Genomic DNA, 26,755 nt, shown 5'->3' with positions numbered 1-26,755 from the left:
CTCAAAGTTTTTGATGTATCTTAAAGGCCCCCCAAAAATCTTTCAACTAGGCCAATATTATATTAATACTTACATATTAACAGAGTAAGAAGAAAATAAAATATTACAGGGATCATAACTCATGATGCTTTTGAAAGTTATTAGTCATAACTGAAGATGTGAGTATTGGTATAAAGTTCGTAATAGATATGTTACACCCTCAGAATGTATGAAAAGGTCTAAGCACAACCATTATACATCATAAGCACTCCACCTTCTCAATTCTGATGAGCCCTGCCACTCACGCTTATATAAAAATGTACATGAATGCATGTGTAGGCTGTGCTACAGACATACTTGTCACACGGGTGGTGATCTCAACCAACTGAAAACCCTTTTCGTTCACCAAGCACACCAAACACACTTCCCCTACATTTCTCCACCTGTCTACAGATAATCAAATTAATGAATCCAATTGAACTAATATATATAATAATATGAACAGTTCTGCAAAAAGGCTTTGAAGTACTTCCAGTTGCTTGATAGGAATTACGAGGAATATACAGTATAGAAGGCGGCACATACACATCTTTTTGGCTCCAATTTGGGATGCTCTGTCTAACATATTGCCTCAATTCCAAACTTCTGTTTATATCATATTTCACTGTCTTAAGCTCCCAGTACATTTTAGTATATCTTTAGATAGATGACAGGCAGACACAGATGACAGACAAATATACATTGCAATTGTGACATAAGAGCAGTTTCACACTGAACAAAGCAGACTTCCCATTTTAAGTAATATCTGAGCTCTTTGACTATAAAAACAAAACAACAACAAAAAACCTCCCTAATTTTCTGATCAACTTTTCTCACGTATACTGCTAAGAATAAGATTTTAAAAGATGGACAATTTAGTTAAGCAGGACTTTGTAAAATACAAGACCAAGAAACATGATATTTTCTCAAAGTTGTTCCCTAGTCTTAATTTAAAAAATCATAAGGAAAGATAATTTGTTTTTAAAATCTGCTACTCTGTAATGAGGGCTAGAGCACAGAGACTTAATTCTGTGAAGGTCAACAAACATTTGGACAGTTGAGGTCATCTCTCTGTGTTTTAAAATTTCATTTCATAAAAAAGCATCAAGAACAGTATGACCTGTTCACATTCCAAGAAAATTTAAAAAACCAAGGCACCTTAGATTAAGCTCCTCATCACAAATAGTCTTCATACTGCAAAATTATCACTATGGTCTGACTGTATTTTAAGAGAGACTTCAGTGAGACCTCACTAAAGCTCCAGGATTGCAATTGCAGAGAGATTCAAGTCCTAGTATATTTTTACCATCGTCTTCCCCTCTCTGTAAAGCAGCATGGTTAACCAGACAAGCCACAGCCCTCCTTCCAGCTGCAACCTCTTCAATAAGCACTTTCTCATTTTCCAAGCCCCTGAAAAGCAGGTACTTTTTACAGGCACAGGTACACAGAAGTGGATATACATTGCCCTGAGATGGCCAACTGATGAAACAAATGAAACGCTTCCATCCACTCCATTCATACCCTAGTCTCCTGTTTGACAGATCCTACTCCGTACCACGGCACCTCCAAGGTATCGTTGCTACCAGATTTTCCCAACCAGCCATTTATCTCTAAGCCATTAACTCTTCTGACACTTGTGCCTCCAAGCGCATGCAGAATAAACACATCTCACTGTCTGGAGCCACTGAACAATGTATTGCCTGCAAGCGTGAGCAGAGATGTGACACGAACCCTCACTCAGACAGAGAAATAGGCCATAAGGTGCTGGTTCAAGCCCACACTGTGACTCCTCAGTCATATGCTCTTCCCAAACAGGCGCGTGCCCACACACATGCAGAAGTCACAGCCAGTACCGAATTAATGAATTCTTGAGTATGCAAGAACATTCTTCCCTCTCCAGAGTATGCAGCTGTAGTACTCCGGAAATCATATGCCATAAGGAGATAATCTATTGTCAAAACGCAAATCTTGAGAATCTCTGTCTATGGGGCCTCTGCATAAACTCGCATAAAACTATCAAGGCTCAGGCTTCTAGCACAGCATAACAACGATGAACAGCGTGTCAGCTGCTCTCCAGATTCTCCGGTACTCTGGATACTGTCCAAGGAGTAATTAATAGAGTCAACACATTCCCAGTATTTGGTGTTGATTCTGAACCGCACAAAATTGTTTCCTCTGAGAGTACTGAAATGCAGAAGACATGAAATCACATCGGATGCTTTCAGATGTGGAACTTACACAGTATTTGCTGCGGATAATAAAATCTCATCAGCCCTTATTCATGCTGGATAATAACAATCTATTTTCTGTCAGAGCCAGGGACGTTTTAAAAAAAAAATGTCATCTCCTCCAATTATGAAAAGAAAGAGCTACTTCTACAAAGCCTTATTTTACAGCAGTATCAAAATAATGTAAATAACACAGTGGAAGCATCATGGTTCAACACGAGCTCCATATAATTTAGTTACCTACCACCAAATCCCCGCAGAAGGGAAAAAATCTGCCATTTCTGTAGTGCTTAGAGAGCAGCTGTACTCACAGTGAACTGAGGGGCAAAGCCCTGTGTTTATTTTTCGAAGATCTACACAGGAATGCTGTCAGAACCAATCTGTCTGGCTGCATGCTTCACCTCCATCTTGCAAGACCACCTCCACAGCTGAAAGGGTCATTCAATCCATTACACCCTGCAATGTCCTTCCCGCTGAGCTTGCCCTCAAGGATGCCAGTTCATGCCTGGTAAACAGCCTTGCTCGCTCATTCCCACCACGCAAGAAGCCACAGCTTCACCAGAGCACTCAGATAAAGTTATGACTGTTGAAGAAGACTTCAGCCTCCTCTCCAGAAGTGCTGTGCAAACTGTTTCAACAGCACTTCCAGTACTACCCGTCTCTGCAACGCACAGCCACGCAACCGAGCAAGGCATTATCAGATATTAATGTGATATTATCACATTACTAAGTCAACCAGGAGAAGGCCATGCTGTGAGGAAAGATCTATAGCAGCTGATGCGCTACAGAGGTAACACAGACATGAAGGGAAAAGGGAGGACTGTAAAGAGAGGAATGCCTAAAAAACATTCAAATATGATCCATTGTGTTTTGTTTAAAAGGAGACTTCTTTTTTTCCTCATTTACAGCTCGAAAACAAACACTGGTTTGCTGCAGACTCAGCTTTTTCTTGTTCATACCCAAACACTTGCACAGGGATAAGTACCACCAGACCCTGAGGCTAAGCCTTAGCAGCCCCAGCGTTAGTTTTATCAAGCTACTGTTATTCTCTTAACTTCTGAAAATCAGACTGCTAGTGCACACTTTATTCAAACCCTGAAACACATTAATGTCCAAGTGTTGTTTTGCAGATGTCCGAGTATCTCAGGGATAGCCCATGAAAAGTATCTAAAACAAATTGTCCATTACCTTAAATTTACTTCACACATGGAAGATTTTTAGGGCTCAGTGAAATAACAGGTTTTGATCTTGCAAAATTAGGTAGTCCCTCTAGTCTTCTACAGGAGAAGTTAATAACATTAAAAAAACCAAACCCACTCTCTGCAACTGCATCTAAGTAAATCACCTAACTACTGGATATGTAAATGAAATAAATGTTTTTATTTCTCCTACTAATTGAATACAGGAAGTAAACAATTTTCAAATGGGGCTTTCTTGTTCCAATACCAGATACCAAAACTTCATTACCCAGTTGTAATTACTTCCTCTTCGTTATGTAGTTTATAGGTAAAGAGAGAGGAAGGCTACGGCTCCATTACGGTTAATACACACGCAGCACTCAGCAGAACAAGTAATGCTGATTAGGCAAGGACACATGACTGCATCTTTGCTGAATTAGCCCAAGGAACTTCGTATCAAGCTTTTGCCAGCTTTATACAGGTTCATAGAGGAGAGCATAAAGCATGCCAGCACAAGTTTAATCTGCCAGGAATTTTGCAATGCATTTGAACCATCAGAAGGAATTTATATCCCACAAAAACTCTGTGGTCAAACAATGAGATTTGAAGATAAAATAAAGTGGAACCAGGAGGGGAGAAGAGGAGGAAAAGGGAATGAATGGTGGCAGGTGGTGGAGCGGCACCAAATCCTAAATAATCAGGCTGGGCAGAAAATGAGTCTTGAAGGAGGGAGAGCCAAGACAGGGGAAGAGGCAATCTTCCAAATACATTTGGGTTATTTAGGAATATAGTTGTATGGTATCAGGTGACATGTAAAGCAACTGCTCCTTTCTGTAGCAAAGTGGTGGCACTAAGGAGTCAGGGAAAGTAACATTCCAACATTCCAAGATACTGTGTTAAGTTTCTTGCAAGACACAAATTAGGTTGATTTCTCGTTATGTATCTTTATATCCTTAAATAACCTCACAATGCGAACCCCGTTCTCCCCTCCCACCCTAGAAAGTGATAAACTGCACTCACTCTTGCTACCAAAAAAAAAAAAAAAAAGCCACACAGTCATGGTACAAACCAGCTCTTGTGAAAAGGGAACAATGAAAAACACAACAGTGTTGCCACTTACATTCTTGTATTGCTGGTCTTGTTGATAATTACAGATTTCCCAGTCTGATCCACATTGTGATCCATTCCAAAGTAAGCTGCCACTCTGTGCACTAACATCCTCTGATACGACGACATCTGAGGGAACTTTTTATAGTGATTACTGGAAAAAAAAAAGAAAAAAAAAACCCGCACTGATACTTACATTTCCCTCTGAGCTATAATTAAATGAAAATAGCAATACATTTGATAACTCAGTGGACAGAAATCTAACTGAAAGCTTCTCCTTTGTGTATTTACATATAAATGTTTGCTACAAAAAGGCAGACGAGAAAGGAATTGTATTTTCAGTTTCTGAGAAACACGTTTCCACGTGCTACATTGAGACAAACAAAGCTCACACTTCATGGTATTTACTGAATATTCTGTATATGGGGAAGAACTTGCCCCCTGACCCTGCACACACACTCACGCTCGCTGCACAAACAATCCTGCAGATTTGCTGAGACACTCACAACAGCTTTCTGCCTTTCTTCCAAATGTCAGACACAGGGCAATGCTGGAAGCAGCTAGTTTGGCAAATACTCCTTTTTTCTCTCTTAATGACAAAATGCTTATTTCCCGTCAGCATAATTTCTTCCTCTGCTCCTATTCTGACTCTCTATTTTTTAAAGCTGCAGAAACATGTTATTATAAAGAGCACATGGTAGCAGGAACCCCTACCACCCAAGTTCAGTTTTATTTCCCACGTATTAGAACAACATAGCACTCAGAGAAATCTGCAAGGTAGCATATTTGATTGTCCTCTGCACTAAAAGCTTTACTTATATTTTTGGCTCTAACCGAGCAGAGCCAATGGAAGTCATTGTAAAATTATGACGTCACAAAAAGCAAAAGGTTTTCATTTACATCTACTCTACGGGAAGCAGTACCATCATGTGTCAGGAAATAAAATCCTTATCTTGCAGCATGCCAGTAACAGTGCTCAAGAGTGCTGCGATCCATATGAGTGTATCCCTCACACAGCTCGCGTTGATCCACGCACACGTGACTTAATAACCAAGCGGGGAACTTGACTTACTTGTTGTCACTAATGAAATCAATAATTTCCTGTTCCATTTTCAAGAGTATCATTCTATCCCTGTCAAAAAGAAAAGCAAGGATTTGTTAGCATCAACTACATTTTAGAAGAAAAAAAATGAATATATCAATGTTTGCAAGGCAATTTTACAAGTACTGTCAGCCATCTTGATTAAAAATGAAACGTGCTTTGCCCTGGCACATCTGGAGAAGACTGCAGCCTGCTTTACTGCACCTTCGCTGACATACGTCATAGATGTAGCTCTTCCTTGACCTCAAGTATGGTCTGAGAGTGCTTCCAGCCACACCAGGCTGTGATCAATGCCTTGCATAGAAAGACTCTGACTGCTATAGATAGCTTTGGTCCTTTTTTACCCTTTTTTGATGGAAAATGAGATTTCCAGCTAACCTAGCTCTTTCATGAGGAGAGCTGCTACCACAGAAAATTTCAACATTTTGTCTGAGACATATCTTCCACGAGGCATTGATCTGTAGGAGAGAAGACTGGCCACATCTAATCTAGTTACAGAGAGCACAACGGAGGATGTCTTTGAACTGTGGCTCCCAGGAGGCAATGCTGCAGCACTTCTCAGTCAAAATGCTCTGTTTTCAGCTGGAAAGTCTCAGATGTACCTTTTTCACCAACCCTCCCACCAAAAACATTCAAAAATTTCCCCAGCATATTCCCACACATACATTTTTCTAAGCTTGACAGAGTCCATCACTCCTTAGCTCTTTTTGAACTTTCTGATCTTGTGCAGATAAAACAATTCAAGGACCTTATGTCATCTACACAAGAGGTTATGCAAGCTGTTAGGTACCCAATTATTCCTAGTTGCCCTATAATTGCAGAATTACATGGTACCTATTTAACAGATTCAGTTGAAATGAACGTTGAAAACCACAACGTATAAAAATATTACAGATTCTTCCTTAGGGATTCAGAGGCAAATTTAAAGTTTAAATTCAAATGAGCTCACAACTCCAGATGAAAACTATGAGAATAGCAAGAACAGAATTCGGCATTGTGCACAGGATTTTACTTACGTACAGCATTGCCAAAAGAAAGCTATTTTATATTCATATACAAATCTCCAACTGCAATGCTTGTAACGTATTACTGCTAAAATAATATAGAGCTATATGCAGGAAGGTAAGGACAAAGACCAGATGTCACTGAAAGTAAAATTAAGCAATGCGTGACTTGAAAGGGGAGTAGATGATGACGACTTTTTACAGCTTTTTGCTCAGTTAACAGCCTACCTCCTTTAAATTTTCCCTCATACCCATCCCCTGAGGTAATAAAACACAGAGTACAGTTACGGGAACCCAGAGACCACCAGCTATCATTTCAGGAGTGCCAGCTCTCATGCAGAAAATACCTACCTGGGGTTATTCTTTAATGTGTTAATGAGAAACTCATGCAAATCTATGCCTGTTGAGTCTGTATACTCTTGACTGCAGTCTGAAAAATAAAAACAAACACCTCCCCACAGTCATTTATTTCATTTCAACAGTTACAATTAAACTATGCTATGAATCAAAACCCATTTTCCAGCAACAGTCTGAAAGCATGTGCTCTGAAAGAAAATGTTCATTTGGAGATCAGCCAAGAAAGATCTGCGCTCAGAAGCACTGAGTGGACGTTCGCGATTCCTCTGTGCTGTTCTAAAAAGAACGCAGCACCAAAACTAGACACTGACAGAAAGTGCTGGCCGTTTAAAAATCACGGGAAACCTTCAGCCACTCAAGACTCTGCCAAGTTCTTCCTTTAAACTACTAAATATTTTTTTTTTTTACATGTAGAAAAAAAAAGTTTTATTCATCAATGTCTCTCTGCATCACTTAATATATGCTGTACACCTGGGAAATGAAGCATCGTGCCAGCAGATATTCTATTTGCATTAACAGACTGAAAGCGAGTGACGCCTGTGAGTGGGCAGGTAATAGGGACGCGTGACAGCAGTCAGAATTAATTTTTCAGCATTGCTATACCGCTTGACTCAAAAGTACGCACAGATCCTCAAGCTGGCGTGAACTGTGAGAGCTCCATTGAAGCCAACTGACAATTCACACCAGCTGCGGATCCACACCCAGGTAGGCAATGATTATTTTTAATAGATTACACTGCAAGTTTGTACCATGGATTAATAAAAAAGATTTTTTTAAAAATACCAAATTTAGATTCAAAGTTTTTTCTGAAGAAGTCCTAGTAGGTGATAATAGTAGATTGCAATGTAGGTTAAAGGTCATGGATGGATTTCCTGACTGCATTTGAAAGAAATTCTCCATGAGAGAGGAGCAACAGTGAAGAGGATTACTCACTGCTGCCTACATTGCAGAAATGGCATGCCAGTGGTATTAGAGTCTTACCACTTATCTTACTATAGAATCACACATTTATATTTACATATATGTGTGTGTTTATACTAACATGGTTAAGTATTCAGAAGAATGACTTTACATTAAAAGAAAATTAATAACTTGCATACCAAACCTCAGTTTGGAAGGTTTCTTCACTTTTGAAGCTCAGTGTTTGTCTGAAAAACACTCTCATGCATACACACTTCAGGTTATGAATTTTCTCAACGTATGAAAACACTTCTACTCTGTACTTATATGCAAATAAAGAAATGCATGCTTACAAAAACACACAATCCTTTTTATAATAGTAATTATAGCAATTATAGTAATAGTAATTATATATAAAAATTTAAATATTTTTAAGTTCACCTTTTGATAACATTCTGATCTTGTTTTTTTCACTGTTTTTATCTTTTTCTTTATTTTTATCCTTCTCTTTTTCTTTCTCAGAGTCATCTTTACTAGATTTATCTTCTTCTTGCAAGCTAGGAAAACTTGAAAGCTGTAGTTGAATTGATTCCTGCTGGGAAAAAAAGAAAGATAAATTTAGGGCCAGATTCAGCGAGCTTCCCGTGGCTTCCAACCTGCAGCGATTTGCATTGAATTATGTGTAGCTAGAAAAACTGAAGCCAGATACATTTCTTTCCTATTGAAAAATGATTTTTTTTTTTTCAGGAGAATAATGACATCTTAGCAGCCAAATTCTAGTGGTAAGTGCATTTCTTCCTTAATATCTGAATACTATAAACTTTTACTTCACCTATATTAAAGGCACTATATTATTCTACACTTCAGTAATTCTCTTTTAAGACTTATTAGAACAGTGAAATACATTTTATATGGGCTTTCTTAGGCAATTCTGTAATTGAATCAATACTACACATGTTAAATGAGGATCAATGGGGCAGATGTATGGAAAACATAACATTTTTCCTCTCTCACTAAAAAATCCTACAGGTTCATATGAACTGCTTTGCACACGTAAGTGCAGTATCAGCTAGACTGAGCTTTCAGGCTCTGATAGTAGAAGAGTGTCAGTAAATTACAAACTCAGTTGTATACAAGAGGGCTTACTAACTTATCAGGTACTTTAAGTATTAAAGACATATGCAAACACGCCTTTAGGAAAATGGGTGAAATGTGCACTGCCATTTTCAAACAAGTTGTGGCAAGTGAAATTCTCCAAGGAATCGTAAGTTTTATCCTCAAAAATTCAGTATTTCAGAGACTATGAGTCCCTTTGATAGCACGCTTCAGCTTCTAAAATTTAATTAACAGTGAGAATTCAAGATGGTACGCGTTTTCTAATCTGCTTTAAATAACTTGCTATTTCCCACTTACATTACTTTGTATTGGCTTTGTTTTAACAAAATACAAATTGTTTTCTTTTGAAGTTACCATGGCATAATTTATATATTTTAAGAAATACCAATTTGGTTGGACAAAATTGAAGGAAGTATACTTCTGTGTTCATATTCTTCTGTAGAAAAAATGGCCAAAATAATACTATACACTTAAGTAGTGTAAAAATGCACATTTGAATTAAGCTGTCGCAAAACTCCCTGGTAATGCAGTCTTGATAGAAGAGAGTCCTGCATGGCTGATATTTTTTTTTTGGCATCATGTTAATGAAAAACAAATTCACCAATACTGGAGAAATTAGAGTTTCTTGAATGCTAGTAAATTCCCTTCTTTCACAATTTTTCAAAGGATATTAGCATGCCAAAAGATCAATACAAAACTTCAAAGTAGGGGGTGCTTTTTTTTAAGCAGCCAGACCATTATGAATTCAAAAGATGCTTTCAATAATTATTACAAATTTTAGGTTTCTGAATTTTTTGAAGAACTACAAATCAGCCACCACAACACATGTAAGACAAGATCCTAACAGAACAAGATATCAGCATAAACATGCCACAGCAAGACAGAAATTGGGTAATTTCTCAGCGTAATCATTATCGACTTTTTGTGAAGTTCGAATGTGGCACAAAAGACTTGAGATGAAAAGCACTGTAAAAGAGAAACAAAGCCCTAGAGCCAAAATTTTACCTGAACTACAGCTCTTAATCTCTATTGTTGTTAGTTTTGGCTGACAGAATTGGTGAAAAACTGAATGTACAGAGGGAAAGAGTGGGAACTCCTGGTCATCTGAGATGATACACAGAAAAATGTTTGCTAACCTGCTCCGTTTCACTCAGAGGACTAACATTATGCCTGCTTTCTTTCACTTCAAATGGCAGTTCGATTTCTCATTCGAACAACAAGCTTTGGATCAAGCACTGCCAAAAGACCCCAAAGGATCACTCTGACGCCCTGCACTGCTCGCAGCAGAGCGACTGTGCCGCTAGCTTTTCAAAACAGGAGAAAAATGTAACTGGCCATGCTGTTCCCGGGACATTAATCCTAACCTTCACAGTAGCTGCTAAAATGCACTTATGGAAAGAAAACCAACAGACTTTACACATAAGCACACATATGAACATACAGTAGATATTGTCTTACATGTAACATAATACTTATATCTTTGCACTAGAAGAAACACACAGAAGGGCTGCAGAGTCGTGAAAGCAAGCTACTACGTATTTTCTTAAATTTTTATTGATTTTTCTCAATAATAAAATACAATGTTAATAAATACATTGATACAAGGTAAGTATAGTGAACAACAAAATAAATGTTCAAATTGCAATAATACACTTCTTGGTCAATAGTTTAACATTAAAGGCAACATTCCTTTTAAGTAAGGACATAGTGAACCATCAGGTAAGCGTTCAAGATCAAGTAATACAGGTAAACAAGATTTTTCCCTATACAGGAAAATGAAGGCAAGTATTCAAATATAAATACAAACATCAAGTCTGCAGTACAATCCATACTCAGTAGTTCTGGCAATGTACCGTACATTCTCCGGTAATTAATTCCCTGTGCTTTGTAAACCATTAAGATAAAATAATAACCTAAAAAAAAAAAATTTCCAAACCAAAAATAAGCTTTTTCTCCTCTAACGTGAAAGCAAAGCAATTCAACTGGCACAAAACTTCCTGTATCCCTCAGCCAGTCCAAGGAGGAGCCTGCAGATCCAGCTTTCCATGGCAAAGCTAAGCCCCATTCATCAGTAAAAGGTCAGCGACAGCAAAAGGGCAATTCCTATCTAATTAATTACACCAAGCCAATTATGTCTTTAGCAAATGGGTGCTCAGGTCCAGAGAGGCATTTTATCTCCCAAAAATATTTTGATATGGTTAAGGAAATCTTTATGGCAGCTGGTCAAAGTCAGGTAAGACCAGAGGCTCTGTGTAACAGGAACCCCTCCTCTGCCTGGCATCGGGGTGCAATCCAGACAGGGATTTTACCTCAAAACTTGCCAGTCTCTCTGACGTTTAATACAGGTCCTGTGCAGTACATTATCAACTACCATGTGATGCTTAATACAGTCTCTTTATATTATTCTCCTTTTCATTCTCCATTAAACAATAGAAAATACAAATGAAAGCAGAACAAAAGCCACGCATCTTGAGTAATGCAAGTTAAGCAGAAAGCGTATACCTACAACGGAACAACTGATAAAATAACCTGCCTATCTACTGCATAAGCATCATTGTAGAGCAGTAGAACACGTAGATGTCTCCCTGCTAAACAACCTGGTTTTTGGTCTTTCAAAAAATTAAAAAAATAGAAAAAGCTCTCCATACTTATGAGCCAAGAGGAGAGCTGGATTTGTCTTGTTTCAAGTCAATAGAGGAAACTGTGAGAAAGTACACTTAAATGTGATTTTTTGTTTTTGTGCTAAGCTCACCAGAAGTCACTTGCTCAAGCTCTCTCGATGGTTGATCTCATTTGCACATAAACATCTCACAAATTATAGGCAGCGCTCATGATATTTTGGTTTTATCTTTTTTAAGCCTTGCTCTTACCAGGCAAACAGAGTATTTGAGGTTTAGCTTTTGGTTTTTGGGGTATTTTTTGAAGTTAGTTTACAAAGACTGCCACCAGTGCTATTGTCCGAGGTAAGGGGTGCAAAGGACAGAACTCTACCAGCTGCTGGGAATACAACACTACCAGTGCAGATAAACTCAAATACATGCTTTTCAATATTGGAAAGTCCACACCAAGAGTTCAGAAAAATGTATGCCACTTAGTAGGAGGCATCTTTCGCTCTACCAAGGTATTTTGGAGAGCAAAGGACCTCTGAATTTTATGTGAAGGGGAACACTGATATGAACTGGAGTCTCAGAGGAACCAGAAACCAGAGCATATTCATAACTGTATCTGGTGCAGCCTCGAAAGAGATAGCCTTAGAGAAAAGAACGTATTAATTCTTTTTGATTGTTACTATTTTTTTAAATTTTAAAATCTGAATTCTTTTGAATTCTTTTCCATTTGCTGAAATTTTCAGGGGGTCTGGAAAAAAAAGCAAACAACACCCTGTGATATAGTATAAAACTAATATTTCAAAATAAAGTACACGCTAAACCAGATAACGTCATAAAAACGTGTTCACTGTCGGACGTAATTTTTCCCCCAAGACAGACATTGTTAAACGCCCAATTAAGTAACATAATCATGCAACTGAACATGGAGGTCAACCATGCAGTTAACAGCAATGATTGTAAGCGTACCTGATTATCATGAAGATTTTCTGCTCCCGGGCGAGGGGATGACTCTTCACACACAGCAAGACTCCGGACGAGTTTTCCTTTAGCTCCTGACTGAATAAGAGAAAAAGAAAACGAAACGGAAAACACTACTAATGACCTCAAGTCACATAAGCTGCACACATCAGCTGTCCCTAAATATCCCAAATAACTACTGCCTATGCCTAGCCAGCAAAACTGTATCTATGTGGATAGAAAAGAATTTTAAGCAATGAGCCATTTGCCACACAGGGGAGATGGTAGGTTTCTTTTTACTTCTAAATCGTTTCTGCTACAGTTCACTCAACCAAAAATCCTAAGAGCAAAATAATACATAATCTAATACTGAAGCTAATTTAACAAAGTTAAACGTAAAGGTTACTTCTGTTGGTTGGTTTTTTTTGTTTGTTTGGGTTTTTTTTCTTTTTTTCTGTCACCTCTCTTCTTCCAATGCCATTATACATAAGAAACACAGACAATTAAAATGTGCAGGTTTTATGGATCTGCTCTTTGAAAATTAAAATAAGGTTTTTGTTTGTTGGGATTTTTTTTCCTAGAAGCAACTTTTTTCACTCTAAGGAGCTAGTCAGTCTCTGCTTTTTTAAGTCAAGATTAGTCCATTAAAATAAAATTCAAGCAAAAATGTTAATTACTAAGGCAAAATGAATGAGCTTTTTCCATCCTCGGTGGAACATACAAGCACACATGCTAACACAAGCACACAGCGAGCCCAGCAGCATAGAAGTATGATAGACAAATAAAGGGGAGCCTGGCACATTTTACCTAGAGAAACTCCTCTGTCTTTGTGCAACAAGGTTATGGGGTAAGAGACAGGGAAAAAAAAAAAACCACAAACAAAAAAAAGCCAACCACCATACAAATGGTGAAAGGCAGATAGAGAGTTGATTGAAACTCTTTATCCTACTACGGCATGCAATTCCAAACAGAGATGGACCCTTACCTTGGATCTCTTTTTCTGGTTCTGATTTGCACCTCGTTTCTAGGTATAGAAAAAAAGAGAAGCAGTTATCACTTTGGTGGAAAATGTGCATGACAAAAGCATTACCAACAAATAAAGACACTAAATCACTCCTAAAATTATTTTTTTAATCAGTTTCTGACTGCAAAAACAATTTCCCCAAACCCAGTCTGGAAAGCAGGGAAAACCAAGAATCATCTCTGTTCACTTTATTCATTTTAAGAACTGGTATAAACAACAAAAAAACACTGCACAGTGTTCTGTAATTTTGCATATAATAAAAATGTAAGAAAAGGCATACTTAAGTAAATGCTTCCCCTCTCCAAATTCCTCTTAAATTGTAGTCTCCCCCTTTATTTTTATATTCGATTGAGCAAAAAGGATTAAAACCCCCTCATCCGATAAAGTCTTCTTATCAAATTACCTTCTTAGGCTTTGCATAACAACTTTTTGTTGGCAGTAACACCTACAAACCAAACCACACATTAAGTAATTATTCATTAGTATTACCTGTAAACTCATGAGATCAAGGTAGTGTTCTAAATCCCCAAAGAGGGAAAACAGTCAAATATTTCACCAAGCCTTAACATAGACGTCTAGGAATTAACTTCTCAGAAAAATGAATAACATGGACAGCAGCCTGAAGAGCTTGAAAAGTATAACAAATAACAGCATTTATTTTATAGGGAGACAAGAAGACCCCAAATAAAAAGTAAATTATTAAAAAAAAAACCTATGAAAAATAGATAGAGAATCTCAAAATCATGACAGAAAAATTAAAGGAAGTGTAGGCAATGAAAGAGATCACAGAAATGGAAAGGCAATGGTAACACATTGATATTTAATTCACCCATTCACTATTCCTGTCTTACCTGCAGCTCTGTCTTGGCATCGCTCAGCTTCTCCTCCTTCTCCTCTACTTCCGAGCTTTCAGATTTATTAAGGATACAGTTGTCCGGGTTTGCTTCGGAGATGGCAGTCTCCTGCTCTTTCGCAGCTTCCTCTGCTGTCTCCTGGTTCAATTTACCTTGTTCAGACATTCTTCCAGACAGAAATTAAAATAACAAGATTTGGTGACCTGAAAGGTCGAGATATCACAACACAAAAACACACACAAAAAACACTGGGGGTGAATTTTATTTTTTTTTTTTTAATTCCCAAGTAACCAATTTCATTTCCTTCGACAAACAAACCAAAATATGCAGCTCAGGAGTGGAAAGCTACATATGTCCCAGCTGAAGAGATGTGCTAAACTGACAATATTGGATACCAGCAGAATTGTGTCAAGTTAAACAAGCAGAGCTCGGGTCTCAACAATCTTGGTGGAGAGCAGACTGAAGGTAAGCTGCTGCGACTCCCCAGCCCTGCCTCTCCCAGCCCAGCCCCGGGACTGCCACGGGGCAGGCAGAGATGGCGAGAGACTCTTCTCTACAGGCAGGAAGGACCTACTCAGACTTCCAGGTCTCTGGCATCTCAGCACTCTCCTCCCTCTAGATTATTTTTTTCCTCTTTTTTCACATTTTTTTAATTCAATAAAAAAGAATAGCCAAACAAACAAAACAAATAGAAATTAAAACCAAGTGTGAGCAACAGCACTGTTTTTAGCACTCCACCATAGCTTTTGTACATAGCAGAAGCCCATGGTGCTCACTACTGTTTTGGTTTTTAAAAAAAAAAAAAAATATTTACTTGAAGAAGTAATAATTTGATACAAATAAGAAATCTAAATTTGGCAATAGAGCTCTCAGGGTCAATGTTTCCAGGCATCAAACTGACAGCTCCATTATTAAAATCCTAAGCTTCTTCCCAAACCTCACGTCACTCTCCAGCACTATGAAAATCCTACAGGAAGCTCTTGGCAGGTATTTCTAATGAAGATATCTTAATTCAGCTCACAATGGATTGTTGTACAGAAGCTTTAAAGGCTTTTCAAAGTTAAAGCCTACTATTATTTTATCGCTCTTTCTCTCTCTCTCCCCCAGCTCCCTCTTGAAGCCTCCCCCACTGATCAATTGTCAAATGAGACTTATGAATAATTTAACTTTTCTTTCCCCATCCATTTGGCTTAAGAAGTATCTTCAGGAAAAACAACTGCAGTTGAGAAAGCGAGTTATTTCAGAAAGGGACTTTTACAATACCTTGCCACTTCTCAACAACGAAATAGTGGCTATTAAGCAAAACTACATTTTGCCACATTTCATTTTACAGCTTGTAATTAACATTCACCAGATCTGGTATCACTTACCTTGACTTTTTTTAAAGCTATGTTTTAAGAGAAAAAATAAGGCACGCTGGGTTTTAAAAACTTACTTCTTCCAATTTTTGCTTTTGTTTTGACACTGTAAGCAAATAAAATAATAAAACCTTTCCTACATAATCTTCCTGTTTGGGAAGGATTGTGTTATTTCCCAAGAAATGAAGCTACACTCTTCATAAATAAACCAACCAGAATATGAAGCTCAAAAATTAGCTCACGGTAAGCTAAGCCAAGCTTCAAGTTGTTCTCCTTCCTCCCACCACCCTCCCCAGGAGGTCCCATGGTATTGGCTATTCTGCAGTTACCACTGAAGTTTGAAGCGCTTTGCTAAAAATTCAAAACATGATGAATGGCAAGTCCTGAAACTGGTCTGTTAAATAACCCTTGATTTGTTAAGGATTTACATCCAGAAATGCACACGCACGCTCAAGTTCTTCATGGACACATAAGTCCTGCAGCTCATCTACATACATGCTTACATGGTGCTCACAAAGCCAACTACCCTCATAGTTTATCAGCTGCAACAAAGAAGCCGTTTACCTGAAAAACTGCTATAATTCCCACTGTCTGTCTAGCGTCTTCTGTTGCTCTTCGCTGGTTAAGTCCACACAAATGATCAACGACAACGTGAGTCCCATGTCCCTATTAACAGTTCAGAGTGCCAATCTCCATGCTGGTCCTTCAGAGAGTTTGACGGATCATAGTCAACCTGGAAAAAAAAAGTAAAAGTAAATAACAGCAACGGTAATCATCATTGTACAAGTTAGGGATGCAATAGATAGGACCAGATTTCTAACACTAATGACCAGCTTCAAGCAAATCACTTTCACAGCTTGATCCGGCTCCACCTGTCTCAAAACTGCCTGCTTCTTCTCTAATGAAGGCTGGAGCCGGCTGTTCAAGTCATAACAGCTCCTACGCAAGGAGCTAAAATTAACAATTGCATTATGCACTGAAGATTACTCACTTCAATTTTAACCTTTTTTAGTGAATTCCAGCACTTTTCATTAAAAAAAGCATATATACATATTTATATGTAAGCTCATCTGTTTGCTTCAACAGATATCAATGAGGAAAAAGGACTTGCCTGCTTTTTGACTACAGCTTCTGCTCCAACTAAAATTTCAATAGCCAAACACTAGTGAAAAAGCAGCTAGGTGGGCGCTTCTCGAAAGTGACCTCCTTTGCCAGGGAAGCGAATCGAGATGTTAATTTAATAAGCCGAATAATAAAAGCTGAAATTATCAAGAACGGGAGGAGGAGAAGGAACAAATCTTATTCCCCGAACAACGGCCACCAGAAAAACCGTCTTTTGAGGCACTGCATAAGGAGGAAAAAGATCTCCAGGTTACACTTCAGAAAATGCACCTGAAGAAAGAGTTGCCTCAGCAATGCAATATACACTGTTCATGAGGACCCTGTGTGCCAGCTGAGCAGCTGATCTGACAGAGCATTTTGAGATGAGTCGGACTTATTTACAAGCCATGGTCATGTGCCGAACCGTCTTGATACAACAGGCACCTCTTCCCAGGGCTTGCACATGAATCACAGTTGAAGCAATTAGTGCAAATACAGAAAAACAGCAAATAGGAGGAAACGTGTATCACTCTACTCAAGGCAGGTAAAACCTCCAAACAGAAAATCATCTCACTCTAATATTAGACTCCTTGTTTCTGAGGTACGTTTTAAATTGCACATGGTTGCAACTGCTGTACATTATGTGGCAGCACACTGGAACTCACTACATTAAAACACCTGAATTTCATGCACCAGAAACAGAATTTAGCCTTTCACAAATATCAAGTCCTGCTCTCTCCAGGAGATCAGGTGTACAGAGGAGATCAGCAGGCAGCTCTATAAACTGCTACTGCCAACCTACAAATTTATATACATAAAAATATTTATATTCCTCCAATCACTTAATAATTTGTACATAGCAATACAAAGTACCTCTGTACAGAGCAATACAAAGTAAGTCTTCCCACTCACTTTTCGGTATTTCTTGCAGGACATTTTCAGAAATTTTATCTTGTTGACAAACATAGGATTGTGATGGCAGCAGATGAACAATATGGAAAATTATGCCTAAGCACTCAAGCACATGCAAATGTATTTCACGGAGCAAATACTCAAGAGAGAAAAGAGTGAATAAACCACTGACTGAAAAACCTTTCCTCATAACTATCTTCCATTAACTCTTTCCCCTACACTTTCAAAAGAGAGAGAGGAAAAAAAAAATATCAACCAAAACCAACCACAAACTAAAAAACCCAAGGAAATACAGTGCATTACAGTTTCACCTCAAAAACAGCCAGCCAAGGGATAGACAACTGCAATCAAAACCCTCCAAAATTAACTGAGAAATATTTATCTATTTTGTACCAAAATTAGGACATAAAAAAATTATTTCAGGATTCTTCGGTGCTACCATCAATTATTCATAAGACAAACAAACAGAGACCACACAACAAACCAACCAACGAAAGGGTATCATATCCAGTAAGTGAAGAGATCTGCCAAGAGTACAATAAACAATATTTCTGGTCTTGTGCCACTGACGCTTAACATAATCTTAGCACGCTTTACTGAAGACATATTTCTCCATAAACTGAGTTCCCTATATTACTACAATTAAGATATCTGATGCCAACATAATTTTTCATTGGCAGTGAATCTTCAGAAGACCATAGAATCTTAAATTAAAATAACATAAACCGCCCATAAATTTCCCCAAGAAAACGTAAGCAAGTGGAAAATAAGCTTACAGTGTGCAGCTACCATTTTTCAAACCTGCAATGACAATCCTTCTTAGGATGATTTAAAAAAAAAAAAAACCAAAATTATTCATAATTACCTTCTAGGGGGGAAAAAAGGCAGGAAGAACTGGGACATTTAGCAGTCAGAATCGAGCTCTTCACCTTCCCTCAATATAAATTTCCTCCTCCTCCGCCATTAGTTAATTTACAAGTGATGAGTAATCATTTACATACTACCATACGTAAAATACACTTCTGGTTGTTTGGGTGGGTTTTCAAAGGGCCTCAGGTTTCTATAAAATACTTCAGGAAGTGTATAAATAGCAAAAAGGAATCAGTCAGAAAATAGCCATTCAGAGCGAGACATTTTGATTGAAAATAGGCCTCTGTTTCTCGCGCGTTTCCAGGATATCTGGTTATTCACTGATGAATGCAGTTTTTACTATTGTCAGTCCTGCAGTGACAGCACTGCTATGGAAAAACATACTGGCTTATTCTCTTTCCTGCACATCAACAGAAATGTCAGCGATGATTTGACTGTCAAAACCTTCAATACCGATGTGACGCAAAAGGCTGAACAAATGCACTTGTGTTTTTGATCCTCAGGTAAAAACTGCAAAGCTGGTTGCTAGGCAAAAGCCACCTTCTTTATTTGCAAGCAAGGAAAATTTCATAGAGGTGCTGGGATCTTAGAAGTGGTCTACGGGAGCCTGCTACAAAATTTCAGCCTCTAATTCCTTAAAGCAATTTGAGTATTGCATACGGCAATGCAACAGGAAATACAGGTGCGCACCAAGCCATTTGTAAAACCATTTTAACAGAAATATAATCTGTTTGTACAGAATTTATAAGCACCAGCTGATGAGCACACACTGTGGGACGGACATGCTGTTTTTTTCTTAAATTGTTTTCTTTATTAACAGAATTTTCACTTTAGAAGCTGAAAGTATCACTGAGCTTGAGCAGCTACTGACAGAGCTTGAAGAAAAAGGGATGGAAGAAGGCACATATGGTCACATACGTTTGTACAACACATACCAGGCAGATTCCAAGAAAAGTCTGTGGGAAGGAATACATTTAATTTAATGCAAGAGTTTAAAAACTATACCCAGAATACAACCTATCAAAAAAGCACAGAATAGAAAAAGGAACAAAGACATCAGACAGCCCTCCTCAACGAACATCTAGCTGACCATCAACTGAAATTAAAAGAGAGAGATCTGTGACAAAACCCTAAAAGTCCACCACAGGAGAGTAAATCCTTTCTCTATTATGCATCAGGAGATGTTTTGATGGTCTCAGAGGTATCGCACACTGAAGCAGGAATTTTGAGATCCTTATGCTCCCACTAAATATCAACAAGTGCTCTCTCAGAAGAGAAGAGGAGCAGGCTTTAAGGCCAAACAGCATATTCTTAACTAATAGCAGGTAGCAGCAGCAGGCAGGATTGAACCTCAAGTGAAACTCAAGGGTTTTTTCTCCAAATAAAGCGGCTAAGCATAGAGGTAAAATCATTTGAGCCTGAATGGCTCCCGTAACTGAAAATTTGCTGGTGCTGGTGGTACCTAAGCATCAGGATCCTTCTCATCCCATAGTGATTCTCCACTTGTATGAATAGCTCACAGGTACAAACCCATGAGCTGGAAGCAGAGATGTCAGTCACGACTGCCACTCTGTGACATATACCTCATCCATATATATAAAGATAGCTTTTACTCATTATTGCTAACTACCTCATCAGATTCCTGGAAACCACTGGAAATGGCCTACGGCATTATCTTAAGATTGCCAGTGCATGCAGCCCTCAATGTTGCCAAAACCTCATGGCTTAAAATACAAACTTCCTGTTGTTTGATATTTACTTAAAAATTTCAGTTCAAAATTCAAGCAAATCTATGAAAATCTCAAGTTTTACACTGAAAACAAAAGTTTCAACTCTCTGTGGTGGCTTCAATTAAAACCTTCAGGATATAAAAGCTGTTATTAAAAAACAAAACAAAACCCCACCACCAATTCCCCCAAAAAAAGGTAAGTAAAAAAAATCTTAGAGTTTTAGTTTGAACACACGACTACTCACTTGTCAGTCCTAGTCTTCGGGACCTAGATCATTAGACAGGCGATACTGCGTGCTACTTCTCACTGTTTTCCCACATTTTCCACAGAAATACACATATGCATTTGGAATCCAAGTTTGCTGCTGCATATTGGCATAGCAGGATAATAATCCATGCCACCAAGACGTTTCAGTATGAAAAAAAAAAATAAAATAAAATAAAGATTAAGGCTGTGAAATATGTGGAAACCTACAAGTTCACCGGTTGTTAAAGAGACTGAAGACTAAACCTTAAAAACCAAGGGAGAAGTATTTTTAAAGGAAAGTCTTATTTTATTTTCCACCTCCTCTTGTCTTCACTTTGTTCCTTCTCCATCATCACTACAAAAACAGATACAGTAATTGCCTACACTTTCTGCTCCTATGTGCCACAGAGCTTTGCAGGTAAAAGGTTATTCAGACTCATTTACTGTCGGCACTTTAATAGAGACCATCAGACCATGCAATTTTTTCCAGGAATTACAGAAACATGAGCATCTGTGTGCAAGCAACAGCACAGAGGTCACTGACCCACCTTAAGCAGGCCAGCAAACAACCATGAGTGGCAATGGTGGACAAATTTGATGAAAACAGGGCAGCTTGAAATATATTGGATCAGATTTCAGATCCTACGCAACAACTAGTTGCTTTGTAAAAATCAGTGAACAGATGATACAAGGAGCAGTATCCTAGCTGAAGCCTCTATCTTGGAATAGCACTGGCTTCCCTCCCAACCTGCACGTGAAATCCAGTATTTACAAATTACAGTTGGGATGAGAACAGTTTAACAACCAAAAAAAAAAAAACAGAAACAATGTAATTTTGTGTGGTTTACACCCGCTTCCTTTTTTTCAAAGGGATCCTCTTGTTCCTAACAGATTGCCACCAATATTTTCCACTTCAATCCCCTGTCAGAAGACCTCATGTCAATACCATCATCTTCAGCCAAGTAATAACAATGATGTTCCCTCTAGCCTGTTACATTTCCACAAAGCTAGAAGCTTTACCCAGGAAAATATAGATGGCCTACAGGGAGAGTCTGTTTTGTTTTAATACTTAAGAACTTGAGGCTCAAAAAAATGCTCTTTTATCTGTCACAATGACCATTTGAAGTCTTCCAGGATCAGCATGAAAAGATACGAGGCTTTGAGTGATCTGGCTAATAAATGTCAATCACACAAGTTTACTAGGAACAGAGCAATATCCAAACTTTTAACAAGCGAATCTGATGAACGAACTGGCACCCTTGGAATGAGCTGCTTGCTTTAGCCCAGCCTTCAAAACAGCCCTGCCCTTTTCAAACACATATGTCAATTTGTATCTCGTTCCCAAGAATAAACCTGACAAATTTCCCTAAAATCAAAGTCATTAAACTCACTGTCCTGACTGCTAGGTGGTGGAAAACAGAGAGACACAGTGGTTCCCAGCCGTCCTTCAACGCACACAGGTCTCCTTCCAATACACAAAAGTAATTTTCCTCAAATCCTGTAATGAAAACAACAGCCAACATAGGCAAACACACAATTCAAAGGGAAAGGGGGTCTGAAACTCATCTTCCCAGATAATCAGGTCTATTTCTCAGCTATCAAAGATAATTGTATCACAAACTCCTCTTTAGAGACGGACAGCTTTAATTTAAGATTAGAGGGGGTTTAGGGAGGATGTTCTAGGAATCTTACTGCAAGGATGTTCAAAAACCTCACTGCCTTACCAAGACACCTTCTCCATTACCCCACTGTGTATACGTCAAATACTTTGCACACTTTTCCTCTTGTGCCAATAGTTGTTCTTTATCTTAAAGAGCTTTCCCGATTTCTCAATAGTTCTCACTTCCTGTGGGAAATAACGGTACATCACCTCATTACTTGCTGTTAGGTTTAAAGGAGCCAATTCCTCTTAATTGTCAGTTAAACAAGTATACATTATTTCCATTATTATCTACATCTACTCTAATTATTTTTTTTTCAATTGAAGGTCTGCTTCACCATTTCCTTACATCTCTCTCACACTCTTCCTTCACCAGGACTGAGCTCTGTGCAGTCCTCCACCCACTGATGCACAGTGGCGAATGCACTAGAGAAGCTCTGTTTTCACAAACACAAAAACCAGTTTGAAGATGGTGAATAACATAAGAATAGCCCAGAAGGAATACTATCATTCCGGTACAAAACACTGATCAACAACACAGCATAAATGAGCCTAGGTTGCCCGCAGAGGGGTCTCAGCAGCGCTGAGGGCAACCGGAGCTACTGCAGAGCCTGGGAGGTGTCACAGACTGGAGTGGTGGGACTACAGGTATCCAGCACAGTCTAGGTGAGAAAATTCAAGCCATCTGTGGTATATCATGATACGCTGTTATACATAATGAAATCTGAAATAATATATAACTTACATTAACTTTAATTTGAATAAAATACATGTATTTTTAGTTTAATGCAGGAGTTCTTGAAATATTTTTTGTTTCTTTAAGCCAAGCTATCCCTACTCTTTCTTCCTTCGATGCCTTCTCTTTGACATTTCTATCCTCTCAGGTAACCACAGATTAAGTTCATTTTGCTTTACACACAGGAACTATAGACTCCACCTATTTCTTTACTCAGTTCTGCCTAAAGCTTAAGGGCTTTCCTAGAAAACCTGAGCACCACAAGTCTGCAGTTTGAGCACATACGCCTTCAAAGAATTTGGTCTAAGCAGACTGCGGCTAATAAATGAGCCACCAGCTAAGCCATCATGCCTCAATCACTAGTAATTAATTGTGCTAAACACAAAGCAGTTGAGTTTAAGGAGGGGAAAAAAAAAGCCACGAAACAAAACAAAGACAACAATTCTGTACACTACCGACATAGTCTCTGCACAAAACCTTCTGGGCAGCTTCTCCCAAAGCAATTTTTTTTTTTAATACAGTACTGAGGACATGGATGACCCATAACTTATGGCCAATTGCCTTACACTTCTTCCAACATCACCAGTGGATGGAGGCATCACGAGAACAAAAATGCCACAGGAATGAACCAAGTATCACCAAGCCTTACACACGCTTTTCCTGATTTTTCTGTTTCATAATTTATATAATGGCCCCTATATTTCATCCTGCCATTTCGTGACAAATTAGGTGCCTTTTCACTAGCGTTAGCTTAATTGGCAAACCCTGGAAGAAATAATTGCTAACAGCAAAGCAGCATTATGCTGATGAAACAGACCTGTGCTTCACCACTAGAATTGCCTTAGCAGACAAACACTGACTGCAAAACAGCAAAAAGCTTTCACATTAAAAGTGAAAGAAAAAAAAAAACCACATTATTTCCCTTCAAAAATCTCTTTTTATTACTGGAATTAAACATAGTAGCTATTCCTATTTGTCCTAATACCATTTTGTAAAAAAAAAAAAAAACTAGTTTGCAACTAAAGAAAATATCTTCCAAGAAGGAAGGAGAAAAAAAAAAAAAAGGCAAGCTAAAAATCTATATAAGGTTTAAAAATAATAACAACAAAAACCCGGCACACATTATAAGCTATTTCCCCCCTAGTTTAACTTTGCTGCTTGGAAACTGTACAACTATATTCTCCATACTCAAAGACAATTGGTATCAAGCTTGTTTTAACGCAGAACAAGTTTTCCAAGCTCATACTCCAACCAATTTGTACAGTTATAGCTCATCTCCTCTACCAAAGGCAACAAAGGCTAGGCCCTTTGAGAGCTCCCAACACAAGATTATTTTACGATTTTAATATATTATGTTACTAATTTATCTTTATCAACATAGGAACACTTCTAAAATTTCTTCTTGATTGTGTTTATCAGAAAACATTGGAACACAAATGCCCAGCTGATGGCTTCTTTTGGATATTAATAGATTTACGAAAGCAACATCCACTGTTTATATAAACAAAATCTCATCAAGAAAGCTTAGTTTGCTAGACTTCACTATTTTGTCTAAAATCTTGCAAGAGGTAGAGACAAAATTTTGGCAATTTTCAATCAAATCTGGAGATGTCCCTTGCTTTTAACTCTGAATCTCCTAAGAATGACTACTTTTTCTTGTTAGATTTGCATCCCTCTGGTTTTTCCATTGGTTGAAGCCCTTCTGAAGAAAAGGAAAATTAAGGCAGAGATGTTATCTTACTGATCTAATACTACAGAGAAATTATAAAGATATAATTGATATAAAATATCTATATATTTATATAAAAATTGTACACTTTATGTATTTAATTCATATCTTGTTGCATTTTAATATATGCATGTTTTATTTCATCTAAATCACGAATCCCGTTTTATTCATCCCACTTTGGCAGGTTTCAGGCAATGCAGTTACGTAGCACATACTGCACATCACAAAAAGAAGCCTTAAGCATGCTATGGATTGTATTCAATGCTTTTTATTGCCAAGGTTTCAAAAGAAAATGAAGAAAAATGCCTATTATAAGTATAAATTAGAAATTTAAATGCCTAATGATTAAATGTATGTTATAAAAGCCAATGAAACCATTACACGTTTCTGTGCAATGTTCCAAGCACTTAAGTGACAGATATCCTCAGCTTATGCTCACTTGTAGAAATAACAAAGAAATCAACGCTTCTATCTTTTGCCAATTCCCTTGCCATCTCTAAGAATATTATTAAACATTCTCTCCCTATGTTAAAATCCATCCTAAGAAATGTACTGATACACATCACATTTCCTTATTAGCAGCATCAGTACAATACACTAGACATGGCAATCAATTCCTGAAGAAAGAAACAAAGAAAATCCAACTATAAAATACCAATCATGTATTTCATAATGTCACCCTAATGGCTAGCAAGAAGAAGAAATCCTCTTCAAAAGCAGTTACAATAGGCAAGAGAGAAAAGGCAGAAACCCCTGGTTTACAGAACCAGGAGTGCCAGTTCATAGATCTGCAGCTTTGGCTTCCGAAAATATCTTGCCAGAAACCCTGTGGTTTCTGCATTATGTTTGCCTTTTCCAGTGGGTAATTCCAGGCTCCATGCGATATTGTGAACAAATGAAAAGGCGGAAAAAGTGTTTCTATGTCTGTTTGTGTTTTTCAGGGAAGAAATTATGACATATGCATGGGAGAGAGCTAAGAAGTTTTGTTAAATATGTATTGGCCACTCTACATATGCCCAGCCAGAAAGCTTCATGACGCATGAACTAACAAAAGAGAGCAATGAATACACAGCAGAAATCAAATATTCAAGCTAATGTCTCCAAGGAACATGTCTTATTAAATTTAAACTAGAAAAAAATACATATTTCATCAAAAGGGACATTCAAAAAATAATCAGAAAAACAGTGCAGTTTTTTGAGTACTTTAAATCTTGTTATACAGATTGAAGTCTCCACAAGTTCAAATATAATTTTAAGAAAACTTCTGTAATATCCAAAATTGTGTTTACCTGCTGTGAAACAATCTGTCTTACTTGGCATCAGAAACCACTAACTACATCAATGATCTAAAAATACTGATATTTAAATTACAGGAGAGCAGCGAAGGACTGAAGTTCTATACTCTGTAACATATTTTATTTCCATTGCAGAATGGCCACATCATCACATTTTTTCATTGCTGTGCTCAATATCAGAGAGTAAACAAAAATATGATTATAAAGCACAACACTGAAATTGTAAAGGAGAATAAATTTTATGAAATTTGAAGAAGAAAAATGGAGGCAGTGGGGCTTTACTATGACAAATTGATAAGACATCAAAGACAGCTCTATGCTACAGACTCGTTAAAGTAAAGTTCTGTTTCCAGACTTGGGTCCCAGCCTGGACCTAAACCAAGACTGTTAAACGGGATCTTCAATTAGTAGTCTTTGGGAAAACAAAAGGTTTTCATAAAAATTCAAAAAGGTACTTCTAAGACTTCAGAATTTTCTGAGCAATTTGGAACCTCAGTTGCCCTAAATTCTTTAACTAACATTTCATATTGGCTGGTTATGAATATCTTTGTGGTATTCAACTAAATAATCCAGTAATTTTTAATTTTTTTCCTCTAAACATTTTTAAAAGTCCACATGTCAATGACGTATTTTTCACCTATTTAATCATATTTTGAGCCTAGAC

At 37.8% G+C, this 26,755-nt stretch overlaps 1 protein-coding gene across 18 annotated transcripts in view; it reads right to left on the bottom strand.

Moving 5' to 3' along the window:
- Positions 1-26,755, bottom strand: part of ARPP21 (cAMP regulated phosphoprotein 21) — a 199,352-nt gene that overhangs the window by 88,279 nt on the left and 84,318 nt on the right. For 9 of the 18 annotated variants that reach the window (XM_086742913.1, XM_086742920.1, XM_086742912.1 and 6 more), the window contains 8 exons: positions 16,377-16,545; positions 14,452-14,657; positions 13,562-13,600; positions 12,586-12,675; positions 8,336-8,489; positions 6,989-7,067; positions 5,604-5,663; positions 4,545-4,685 (listed from right to left, as the gene is read on the bottom strand). In XM_086742913.1, coding sequence (XP_086599039.1) covers positions 4,545-4,685; positions 5,604-5,663; positions 6,989-7,067; positions 8,336-8,489; positions 12,586-12,675; positions 13,562-13,600; positions 14,452-14,619 — 731 coding nt within the window. In that variant the 5' untranslated portion in view covers positions 14,620-14,657; positions 16,377-16,545. Of the gene's footprint in view, positions 1-4,544; positions 4,686-5,603; positions 5,664-6,988; positions 7,068-8,335; positions 8,490-12,585; positions 12,676-13,561; positions 13,601-14,003; positions 14,046-14,451; positions 14,658-16,376; positions 16,546-16,633; positions 16,682-26,755 lie in introns of those variants that run through there. The other 9 variants (XM_086742923.1, XM_086742925.1, XM_086742928.1 and 6 more) reach the window with 6 other exon arrangements.

Source organism: Chlamydotis macqueenii, chromosome 2 (genome assembly GCF_036417535.1).
Source record: "Chlamydotis macqueenii isolate bChlMac1 chromosome 2, bChlMac1.mat, whole genome shotgun sequence".
NCBI classification, from domain to species: Eukaryota; Metazoa; Chordata; class Aves; order Otidiformes; family Otididae; genus Chlamydotis; species Chlamydotis macqueenii.
Note: the sequence above shows the minus strand (reverse complement) of the source record. Positions and strands in the feature narration are given on the sequence as shown.